General features: G+C 41.7%; 1 protein-coding gene across 1 annotated transcript; it reads left to right on the forward strand.

The window, feature by feature from the left end:
- The first annotated feature begins 428 nt into the window (after nucleotides 1-428).
- Nucleotides 429-7,418, forward strand: LOC112327528 (uncharacterized). Its single transcript, XM_052453651.1, has 6 exons — nucleotides 429-724; nucleotides 1,280-1,460; nucleotides 1,698-2,454; nucleotides 2,614-2,915; nucleotides 3,057-3,664; nucleotides 4,072-7,418. Exons 1-6 carry the CDS (start codon nucleotides 429-431, stop codon nucleotides 7,388-7,390), a joined length of 5,463 nt encoding a protein of 1,820 aa, XP_052309611.1. The 3' UTR covers nucleotides 7,391-7,418.
- The last annotated feature ends 5,339 nt before the right edge of the window (nucleotides 7,419-12,757 follow it).

Raw genomic sequence — 12,757 nt, forward strand, 5'->3', positions numbered from 1 at the left:
CAACGACAAGCTACTCAAGTGGGAAATGATGCTTCAAAGTATCGAGAATATATGGCAGCCATCACCTGTTTTATTGGGGACTTAGCTAATAGAGGAAATGCCTTTTAAGGGTAGCAATGTATAACGCCCTGTTCTGTTATCAATGTATGAGCTTCTTCTATTTATAAGAAGGCATGACCTATCTTTCTTTCTAAATATGTTTTGGTAAGCTACTATGATAAAGAACTTGGCAAAACCCTCCTTTACAGTAATCGGGTCAACTCAGAAATCTTGCCTAAAGGATTACGAAAGTCATGAGTCGGCTCTAAAATATACATTGCATGAGCATCATATTTTCATCACACATTTTGTTTTTAATTCATATGCATTCCAGATCGTGAAACATAGGTCCCACATCCAAAATCCACAACACCCGGTCCAGAGCGAGAATGGAGAACGAAGAAAGAGCTCACTTAGAGTCACATTATCAGACTGAGTTGGAGTCTGTAAAGAATGAAGTTTCTCGGCTAACCGACTTACTTGAGCAACTTCTAAAGGCTAAGAATGGGGAGGGAACATCAGCACGACAGCTTGAAGGAGCGCCAGCAGTTCACATTCCTCAAGCATCCCAAAACCAGGGGGCAAACTCGGCCAATGAACAACAGTTTGTGCCTATTACTCCTATCTTACCACCTCATACTCCAGTCACTGTTGACTTAACAACGGAGGGAGTCCCGGATAATAGGTCTCCCAGTTTGATAGACCAAGACAAGCTATTTGCTCTGGAAGAAAGATTAAGGGCAGTTGAGGGTAATGATTGGTTTGACCCTATGCGAGCAGCCGAAGTATGTTTGGTACCAAACATCGTGGTACCAAAGGATTTTCGAATACCAGAGTTCATTAAGTATACCGGTCTGGAATGCCCAAACACTCACCTTCGATCCTACTGCAACAAAATGGCGGAAGTAATCCGTGATGATAAAATGCTAATCTATTTCTTTCAAGATAGCCTAGCAGGATCCACTTTAAGCTGGTACATGAGGTTAGACAGCATCAGGATCAAGAGCTGGAGAGACTTGGTGGAGGCTTTCCTCAAACAGTACAAGTTTAACATGGAAATCGCTCCTGATCGAACAAGTCTAATGGCAATGGAGAAAAGAAGCCAGGAATCAGTAAGGGCTTATGCGCAAAGGTGGAGGGATGAGGCAATGCATGTCCAACCCCCTTTGATAGAAACGGAAATGGTGAGCTTGTTTGCCAATACCTTCAAAGCACCTTATTATGAGCACCTAATGGGTAGCTCCTCTCAACATTTCTATGATGCGGTACGAATAGCTGAGAGGATAGAACAGGGGATTAAAGCTGGGCGAATAGCGATGCCAGTGGAAAAGAAGGGTTTTATTGGAAGAAAGAGAGAAGGTGATGTTAACAATTTGGAAGACGGGTATAAGGGCAAGAAAGTAGGTTCTCACAATCCACAAGTACCTACCTCTCAATTCTCACGCATAAACTTTAACCAAACTTTTTCCCCTAATCGAACAAATAACCAATCAAACAACCAAAATCATTACCAAAGACCCTATACAAGATACACTTCAGAACAACTGCCACCGTTACCCATGCCTTTGAAGGACATGTACGCCAAACTATTGAGCATTGGGCACATAGCTCCTATCCCTACACTACCATTACAACCACCATTCCCAATTTGGTACAAGCCCGATTTAACTTGTGAGTACCATGCGGGTAATCCCGGGCATGGGATTGAAACCTGTTACGCTTTCAAGAAAAGATTGCTGGAGCTTATTAAGATAGGATGGGTATCCTTTGAAGACAAGCCCAATGTTAATTCAAACCCGTTGCCTAAGCATGCTTCAAGTAGTAGTGGAATAGGCATGATAGAAGTTGGAAATCAATGCAAGGTGCTGAAGGTGTCTATGGAAAAGATGTACTACATGTTAGTACGATCAGGATTTCTAGAGGCAAATATGGAAGGCCATTCGGAGGGAGGTAGTTATTGTGAGTTTCATGGAAGAGATGGACACTATATTGAGGATTGCATCGAGTTTTGCGAAAAGATTGCAAAAATGTTAAAAATGGGGCAATTGAGAATTGAACCCATGGAGAACAGGGGTGAGGTGAGTATGATGGAAGGTCAGATGGAGATGACAGGAGTATGCAGGGTCCAACAAACAGCTAATGGTCCCCCAAGGCTAATCTTGGTTAAACCGTCCCACACAAAAGGGAATCACAATGCCATGCCTTATAATTATGGTTATGCCTCCAACGTTCAAGCTCCTCTTCCTTTGTTCCAGACTGAGATAAGTGGGTTGACCAGGAGTGGTCGTTGCTTTACTTCCGAGGAGTTGAGGAAGGAAAAGGGTAAAGAAGTGGTAGATCTTGACAAAGCACTAGAAGTTAATAAGCCAGTAACAGAAGAGGAGTCGAATGAATTCCTGAAGTTGATCAAGCATAGTGAATATTGCATAGTAGATCAACTAAAGAAGACTCCAGCTAGGATCTCCCTTATGTCCCTGATACTCAGCTCTGAGCCGCATCGAAACGCCTTGCAGAAGGTATTGAATGAGGCATATGTACCCCAAGACATTGAACATAAAACCATGGAGCATCTAGTGGGAAGGATCCATGCAACTAATTACCTGTACTTCACGGCTGATGAGCTTGATGCTGAAGGTACCGGACATAACAAGCCCTTATACATTACGGTTAGGTGTAAGGATTGCCTCATAGGAAAAGTACTCATTGATAATGGCTCGGCCCTTAACGTGTTGCCAAAGCACATGTTGGAAGAAATGCCGATCGATGAATCCCATATAAAGCCAAGTACTATGATGGCCAGAGCGTATGATGGCTCACCTAGGCCAATAATTGGGACTCTAGAAGTGGAGCTATATGTGGGACCACAAATGTTCCTAGTAACACTTCAAGTTATGGATATCCATCCTTCCTATAGTATGTTGTTAGGAAGACCTTGGATTCATGCAGCGGGGGCAGTAGCTTCATCATTGCACCAATGCCTGAAGTATATCATGAATGGGATGTTGGTAACTGTCAAGGCTGAGGAGACAGTATCCATGATAAAGAATGTAGCCGTGCCTTTTATCGAAGCGAATGATTGCAAGGATAACAATATCCATGCCTTTGAAATTGTGAACGCTGACTGGGTGCCGGAGAACACAGTGCTAAGAAGGCCAAGGATCTCAGAAGCAGCAAGGATGGCAAGTCTATGCTTTTTGAACCGCGGGATCCCATTTCAGTATAACTTTATTATCAGGATACCAGAAGGGGTTAATCTGGCAAGGATGAAAAGTGCTGCTCAAAAATTTGGGTTAGGGTACCAACCTAACCAAAAGGATTATCGGTGGGCTGCTGGTCGGAGAAGGGCAAGAAGGATGGCTAGAATTAAAGGAAGAGAGCCTGATGAAGAAAAGCTAGAAATCCCTCCCCTTAGCGTGTCATTCCCAAAAGCTGCATACATAATGCAACATGATAAAGAAGCCGAAAGCCTTGATCAAGAGCTGTCAAACATGAGCATAAATACCTTGGGGGAAAACAAGGTGGAAGGAGATGACATGAAGACAGTAGCAAGAAAGGGAGACGAAGCACTCCCACAACTGACGGTCTACACCATAGAAGAAGTCTCCGCCAAGACCTTTGTGCGCAAGTTGGCTCAAGACGAGAAGTTTCAGAATTGGGTGACCCAAGAAGCTCCAGTGGTTTTCAAAATGTAAACCAATTTTGTTTGTCTTAACATGCTTTTGTCATTGCTTTGTTTGGTTTTCATTTATTTTCGCTAGTTGACAATCAAGGCTCAATTGTCGGTTAGATTTTATGTTTGTCATGGAGCCCACTTTTTCTTTAAATAAATTGTGAGATCATGCGCTTTTCACAAATTGCCTTCTTTTTTATGCATTTACACCAAACACTTCCCGCTTTCAGGAATCCTGAAAGCGGATCTCCTACAACATCACATATATTTAGCATCAAGAATAAATGGCCAAACTTGAACGAGCATGTGGTAGCTATGGAAGAAGAAGAATGAGATGAAAGCAATATTAGTGAATTCACCAGGCTAGTAGAACAACAGGAACAAACTTGGAAACCTGCTGCAGAGGAACTCGAAACCATCAATGTGGGTAGTGATCAGCTCAAGAAAGAGTTGAAAATAGGTACCTTAGTTACTTCTGAACAAAGGACAAAAATGATCGCCCTGTTACAAGAATATGCAGATGTCTTTGCTTGGTCTTATGAAGATATGCCCGGTTTGGACACAAATATTGTAGTACACAAGATACCATTGGAAGAAGGTTGTAAACCAGTCAAACAGAAGCTGAGGAGGGCCCACCCGGATGTCTGGATCAAGGTCAAGGCAGAACTCGAGAAGCAATGGGATGCTGGTTTTCTAGAAGTAGTTAGATATCCACAATGGGTATCTAACATTGTTGTGGTGCCTAAGAAGGAGGGGAAGATTAGAGTATGCGTGGATTTTCGGAATTTGAATAAAGCTAGCCCCAAGGATGATTTTCCTCTACCACAAATAGATGTTTTGGTGGACAACACGGCCCGGAGTTCCACATATTCCTTTATGGATGGTTTTTCAGGATACAACCAGATAAAAATGGCTCCGGAGGATAAGACGAAAACAACTTTTGTCACACCGTGGGAGACATTCTGCTATAAGGTCATGCCATTTGGATTGAAGAATGCAGGAGCAACCTATCAAAGAGCAATGGTGACTTTGTTCCACGACATGATGCACAAGGAAATTGAGGTGTATGTAGACGACATGATTGCCAAGTCTAAAAGAGGAGAGGATCATGTCGAAGTTTTGAGGAAGTTGTTTGAGAGATTGAGGAAGTATGAATTAAGGCTCAATCCTGCAAAATGTTCATTTGGAGTTAAATCGGGTAAGCTGTTAGGATTTGTTGTAAGTGATAGAGGTATAGAGGTGGATCCAGATAAAGTAAGGGCCATCCAAGCTATGTCATCCCCTAAGACGGAGAAGGAAGTAAGAGGATTCTTGGGAAGGATAAACTACATTGCTCGGTTCATAGCTCAGTTAACAACGACGTGTGAACCAATATTCCGACTACTAAGGAAAAAGAATCCTGGAACCTGGAATGAGGAGTGTGAGGAGGCATTCAATAAAATCAAGCATTATTTGCAAAATCCACCTTTACTGGTCCCTCCGGTATCGGGAAAACCTCTAGTATTGTATCTAACAGTGACTGAAGCAGCCATGGGATGTGTATTGGGTCAGCATGATGAAACCGGAAGGAAGGAAAGAGCTATTTATTACTTAAGCAAGAAATTCACTGAATGTGAGTCTAGATACACGGAGATAGAAAGGCTTTGTTGTGCGTTGGTGTGGGCAGCAAAGAGGTTGCGGCATTATATGTTATACTATACCACTTGGTTGATTTCAAAAGTGGATCCTCTGAGGTACATTTGTAACAAGCCATTTCTCTCAAGTCGAATTGCAAGGTGGCAAGTGCTATTAGCAGAATATGACATAGTGTACATGACAAGGAAAGCCGTAAAAGGAAGTGCAATCGCGGACCATCTGGCTGATAATGCTGTTGAAGATTACGAACCTTTGGATTTTGACTTTCCTGATGAAGATATATTGTCAATAGAGAAAGAAGAAGAGAAGACAGATTGGTGGACGATGTTTTTTGACGGTGCTGTGAATGTATATGGTAACGGGGCCGGTGCGGTAATAATCTCTCCAGATAAGAAACAGTATCCAGTTTCGGTTAAACTACATTTCGAGTGCACCAACAACACAGCTGAGTATGAAGCTTGTATCCTCGGGTTAGAAGCGACATTAGAGTTGAAGATAAAGAAGTTAGATGTATATGGAGATTCAATGTTGATTATCTGTCAGGTTAAAGGGGAATGGCAGACTAAGGAGGAAAAGTTAAGGCCGTACCAAGAATACCTATCCACGCTAGCAAAGGAATTTGAAGAAATTAGATTCACCCATCTGGGAAGGGAGGGGAATCATTTTGCGGATGCTTTGGCCACACTAGCTGCTATGACTACCATTGATCTCAAGTGCAAAGTACAACCGGTACACATTGACATTAGAAATGACCCAGCTCATTGTTGCTTAGTTGAAGGAGAGATAGACGGACAGCCTTGGTATTATGATATCAAGAACCTTGTGCAAAATCAGGAATATCCGATGGGAGCTTCCAAAACGGATAAGAAAACCTTGAGAAGGTTGGCTATAGACTTCTATTTAGATGGAGAGATTTTGTACAAAAGATCATTTGATGGAACCCTGCTAAGGTGTTTGAATGAGGCAGATGCTAGAAAGGCATTGCGGGAGGTCCATGAGGGGATTTGCTCAACCCATGCTAGCGGACATATGATAGCAAGGAAAATCCAAAGGGCTGGTTATTTTTGGATGACACTAGAGAAGGACTGTATCGACTATGTCAGGAAATGTCATAAATGTCAAGTTTACAGTGACAAGGTCAATATGCCACCAGCTCCTCTATTTAATCTGATATCTCCTTGGCCATTTGCAATGTGGGGAATCGACGTGATCGGACCTGTTAACCCAAAAGCTAGCAACGGTCATAGATTCATCCTTGTGGCTATTGACTACTTCACCAAATGGGTGGAAGCTAATTCGTATGCCCATGTAACACAGAAGGTAGTGAAGAGGTTCATAGAAAAGGATTTGATTTGTCGATATGGTCCTCCGGAAAAGATAGTGACAGATAATGCACAGAATTTCAATGGCAAAATGATAGTGGAGCTGTGTACTAAATGGAAAATCAAGCATTCGAATTCCTCACCATACCGACCAAAAATGAATGGCGCAGTAGAAGCCGCCAACAAGAACATCAAGAAGATTATTCAGAAAATGGTAGTCACATACAGAGATTGGCATGCGATGTTGTCATTCGCTCTTCACGCATACCGCACTACAGTTAGGACCTCGACGGGAACAACTCCATATTCTTTGGTGTACGGTATGGAAGCAGTTATGCCTTTGGAAGTAGAAATCCCGTCGTTAAGAGTATTGATGGACTCCGAATTAGAAGAGGCCGAGTGGGCCAAAGTGAGATATGAGCAACTGAACCTGATCAGTGAAAAGAGGATGGCTGCAATATGTCATCACCAACTGTACCAGAAACGAATGGCCAAGGCATATGATAAGAAGGTTAGACCGCGGTTGTTTCAAGAAGGGGATCTAGTATTGAAGAAAATATTGTCACTACCTGGAGACGATCAAAGCAAATGGGCACCGAATTACGAAGGTCCTTACATAGTAAAGAAGGCATTCTCAGGAGGAGCACTGAAGTTGGCTAGAATGGATGGAGAAGACCTAGCTCGACCTGTGAATTCTGACTCTGTAAAAAGATATTATGCTTGATGTAGGCTCCTAAATCAATAAAGCAAAGTTTGGCCATTGACTTCTTTCTCTTTTGCATTGATCTCACAACAGTCATTTTTGCATGAATCCCAACAGTGCATGTCTTGTGTTATCTCATTTAAAAAGTTTAGCATCGGCTGAACGAATTTCTTCTCTCTATAAAAGCCTAGACTAGAATCACACCCCTACACTGGGGGCAATAAGAGATATTTTCATGTACGAAAGCCTATAGATTTTAAAAAAACCAAGCTAAAACATTTGACAAAAGCATGACAAAGAGGCAATGACAAGTCATACATTTTGGAAAAAGGACTATTTGAAGAAAGTCAGAGATTTCTTCTCCAAGAATATGATCGGAGGCAACACGAGAGAGGAATCCAGCATACGACTTCAAAAGCAAGCTCATGTTAAGATGGAGTCTCATGAACTCGAAGAAGATGAGGGGGCCTATGTTTCAAAACCAGGTACGAATGCATGCATGGCATCTAATCATAAATCATTGCATATATGTTTTTTTTGGATCGTTACAGGAGGAGACCTTAATACATTCCAACAAAATTGGAGACGAAGAAAGAATCATTGAGTTGATTCTAGAACAACAAGAAGAGAAGATAATAATGTTCAAACCCTGCCATCAGGAAGAGCGACATCGAGCAATCGGTAAAAGGGAATCGCTAAAAGGGGACTCCAGGTTAACCGATTTACAAGATAGATTGTTTGGTTTTTGATTAAAGGAGATCGCCAGAAGGGATCTCATTATTTCCGCTTCGAATAAAAGGAATCGCCAGATGGGATTCCAAGTTGATGGAGATCGCCATAAGGGATCTCATACTTCGCTATTTGGAGGTCGCCAGATGGGACCTCGTATCACCTGTTGAAAAAAGGAATCGCCAGATGGGATTCCAAGTTAATTAAAGGAGATCGCCAGAAGGGATCTCGTGTTTCGCTATTTGGAGGTCGCCAGATGGGACCTCGTATCACCTGTTGAAAAAAGGAATCGCCAGATGGGATTCCAAGTTGACTAAAGGAGATCGCCAGAAGGGATCTCGTGTTTCGTTATTTGGAGGTCGCCAGATGGGACCTCGTTTTTTTCATTGAATAAAAGGAATCGCCAGATGGGATTCCAAGTTGACTAAAGGAGATCGCCAGAAGGGATCTCGTGTTTCGCTATTTGGAGGTCGCCAGATGGGACCTCGTATTACCTGTTGGAAAAAAAAGGAGGAATCGCCAGATGGGATTCCAAGTTGATTAAAGGAGATCGCCAGAAGGGATCTCGTGTTTCATTATTTGGAGGTCGCCAGATGGGACCTCGTTTTTCATGAATAAAAGGAATCGCCAGATGGGATTCCAAGTTGATTAAAGGAGATCGCCAGAAGGGATCTCGTGTTTCATTATTTGGAGGTCGCCAGATGGGACCTCGTTTTTCATGAATAAAAGGAATCGCCAGATGGGATTCCAAGTTGATTAAAGGAGATCGCCAGAAGGGATCTCGTGTTTCACTATTTGGAGGTCGCCAGATGGGACCTCGGTTTTCATGAATAAAAGGAATCGCCAGATGGGATTCCAAGTTGATTTAAGGAGATCGCCAGAAGGGATCTCGTGTTTCATTATTGGGAGGTCGCCAGATGGGACCTCATTTTTCATTGAATAAATGGAATCGCCAGATGGGATTCCAAGTTGACTAAAAGAGATCGCCAGAAGGGATCTCGTGTTTCGCTATTTGGAGGTCGTCAGAAGGGACCTCATATTTCAACATTGGTTACAAGGAATCGCCAGATGGGATTCTAAGATTTTTTGTTAAAGGAGATCGTTAGAAGGGATCTCGTATTTCAATATTGGTTAAAAGGGAATTGCCAGACGGGATTCCAAGTTGAGTAAGCAATAATTATAGATTTTGGTTTAGAGAGATCGCCAGAAGGGATCTCAAGATGATAAATTTTGATCATAGTTTTTGAAGTTAAGGAGGATTGCTGTAAAAGACAAGTTTCAGGTCAATCAAGCTTCAACCAGATCAGTTTTGGGAGTTCCATTTAGGGTTTATCTTTATAAAACTTATTGCGCAAAACCTCTGCTCCGTAAGCATTATAAAGAGGGGGCATCTGTTGTAACCCATTTTTGGGTCCCCACAAAATATATATAAAAATATGTATATAGCCAAAGGAGGTTAAGAAAAAATAACAGGAGGCAGAAGCGCTCAGAAAATGGTAGGAAAATCGATCAATAAGGTTAAAAATACAAAGATTGGATTTTTGACAGTATATTCTTGAAGGAGGAGAGCCCTGTTGAGAAGGAAAATTTGAAATTTGAGGAGAAAAGCCCAAATTTGGATGTTTATGGACTTAATTTGATTTTTAAATGAATTTATAGAGGATTTGATTGCAAGAAAAATTGATTTTTAAGTCAATTTGGGCTTTAATTAGAAGAAATTTAAGTTCTGGGGCCAAAATATATTTTTTAGGAATTTATTAGGTCAAATCAGGGGCCTAATTGCATAAATATTGAAGTTTAAGGGCCAATTAGGGACTTAATTGAGAAAATCCGAAACCAGGGACCAAATTGGAAGAGGCGCGTAAATGGAGGGGCTGGAATTAATTGATTCAGGGGCCTAATTGAAGAAATTAGAAGTTTTTTGATCAATTAAGGGCTCAATTGCATAAATCAGAGACCAAGGACTAAAGTGAAAAACGCGGCCAACAAGAGGGACGGAGACCGAAATTGGCAGGGATGCAATTGAAGAAAGAAAAGATGATTGAGGGCTGATTTGAAATTTGGCGCGTTTTGGCGCCACATTTAAATGAAACGGCGCGTTTTCTCCAAAACGACGCCGTTTCATACATTCAAAAACAAAAAAAAAAAAAAAAAAAAGAGCAGAACGGTGTCGTTTTGAACGACACTGTTCATCTTCTTCCCCCGATCACGCAGCGGGGAAGAAGGAGAAAGGGAAGCTTTAATTTGAATTTCTGCCGGCCACTCTCTCGCCTGGAGCCCACCGACCGAACACAATGGCCGACCAACCACCGCGCACAACCCACCGAACCTCGGCAGCCGCGCCCAATGGCCGACCAGCCGGCTGCTCCCCATTGAGAGCTGTAAAAAACAGCGTCCTTGGCCTCTATAAATAGAGGCCAAGAACGCTGAGAGCGAGGGTGAACGGAGAAAGAAAGGAGAGAAGAGAGGGGAGGAAGAAGGAGAACAAAACAAAAAAAACAGAGGAGAGAGAGAGGAAGAACCGAAAGAAGAGAGAAACCGAGAGGAGAGAAAAACATAAAAAAATAACAGAGGAAAGAAACACAGACTGAGAGAAGAGAGGGAGGTGAAGAAAAAGAGAAGATCGAAACATAGGAAAAAAAAGGAAACGGACGTCCGGAACAGCTGCAGCGCCGCCTGGAACCGCCGTCCGTGGGCTACGCCTCCGCCACAGCGCCGCCAAAAACGCAGCAAGCCACCGCCTCCTCCGCGCCAGGTAACCCTTCTCCCTCCCCTATTCTGGCGTTTCTTTATTTCCTTCTCTGCATGCAGAACGAATAGCGTTCTGCATGCAGGGGCGGGGGGAAATTAATTCCCCTCGCCCGTTTTGTTGCTGGGCCAGGCGGGTCCTGGCCCAGCCCAGTCTTCTGGGCCGGGTCTGGCCCAGAAGAGAATTTTTTTGGGCCAAGATCGGCCCAGTACATCTTTGGGCCGAGATCGGCCCAGTACATTTTTGGGCCGAGATCGGCCCAGTACATATTTTTGGGCCGAGATCGGCCCAGTACATTTTTGGGCCGACCTCGGCCCATCTTGGTTTTGGGTTGAGTCCGGCCCAGTGGTTTGGGCCGGCCCAGCCCGATTTAATATTATTATATATATATATATATTATTTTGTATTATATATATATATATATATGAAAAAAAATTATAAAAATTTTTAAAAATTATGAAAAAATATATGTGATTTTGCTGTAATTTTATTACTGTATTTTGATTAATATCGGTTGGTATTTTTATACTGTAAAGATACAAATCCGGTATTAACCTACCCGGTTTTCATCCAAACATCAAAGATTTTCAAAATAAAAAATGTCTTTTGCTTTCAAAAATTTTCTAAAATATCTTCGAAAATATTGTTGATTTTTCTGCATTTGCTTTATCAAAGTAGATTAATATTTGGTTGTATTTTTATACCGCAAGGATACAAACCCAGTATTAAAATACCCGATTTGCGTCAAAACGTACAAAATACATATTTTTTAAAAAATGTTTTGTTTTAAAATACGGCCTAGTCTCTCCAATATATATATATAAATATTGTAACATCATATTTTCACACAACAAAGAAAATTTCAAAACAATATATGTATTAGCATGCATTTTGGCTTTAATAACCAGTTTATTCAAGCCATGAGAACTAGGCCAATATTTCAAAAATTCTAAAAAATCTTTTTGTCTTTTGGATTATGAATTTATACATAAAACGTTTTCTTGACATTAAAAATATGTTTTTTTTTTTAGACATTAGAACGGTTAGGCTTTACCCGATAAGATAAGGACCTCCTTATTGAGGAGGACTTTTCTTGAACCGTAGATGGACCAACAACTAGGAAACACACGAAAACACCTTAATTTTTATCAGACAATAAAACGATGCAGCTTACCTTAGGTAGGGCGTATTTGGGGTGCTAATACCTTCCCTTTACGCAACCAGTCCCCGTACCCGATCTCTGAGACCAGTAGGGTTCCTAGTGACCAAAATACTAGGTGGCGACTCCCACACCATTTTTCACTGCTAAGAGACAACGAATTCCTTGTCTCCCCACAGTAACCAGATATATATATCCCCACATTACCCTCATTACACTTATATTTTTTGGGTGGACGATCGCTGCGACGTCGCTCACGTGCGACAAACATGATCAATATCTACACTCTCCCCCAAAGGAGTATCAATTGTGAACTTTTTTTTGGTTTTACAAGGTTTTCCCCTAAGTTCTCTTATAATTTTATTTGCTATAAATGAGTGTGTCGCACCAGGATATATATATATAAGGAATTTATTTGTAGCATACATGTCATTATATTAGGAGTAACTCTAACATCCTCTAGGGTCATATGGAACACTCTCCCCTGTGTCCTATCTCTTTGTGCTCTAGGTTGTCCTTTATTACCACTAGCCCCTGATTGTGCTGGCCTGGTGGGTTTATCCACAATAACTGACTGTTGTTAGCTATGTGTCTATTGATTTTGTCCCTAAACATACCTAACTCTTTATGGGTAATCCTTCTTGAAATGTCCCTGCCCTTCATAATAATAACATCCACAACTTAATTATGAACAATCCCATCATATATGTCCCTCCTGCTTATAAATATAGCATTGACCTGACGATGCAAA

Source organism: Populus trichocarpa, chromosome 6 (genome assembly GCF_000002775.5).
Source record: "Populus trichocarpa isolate Nisqually-1 chromosome 6, P.trichocarpa_v4.1, whole genome shotgun sequence".
Taxonomy (NCBI): domain Eukaryota; kingdom Viridiplantae; phylum Streptophyta; class Magnoliopsida; order Malpighiales; family Salicaceae; genus Populus; species Populus trichocarpa.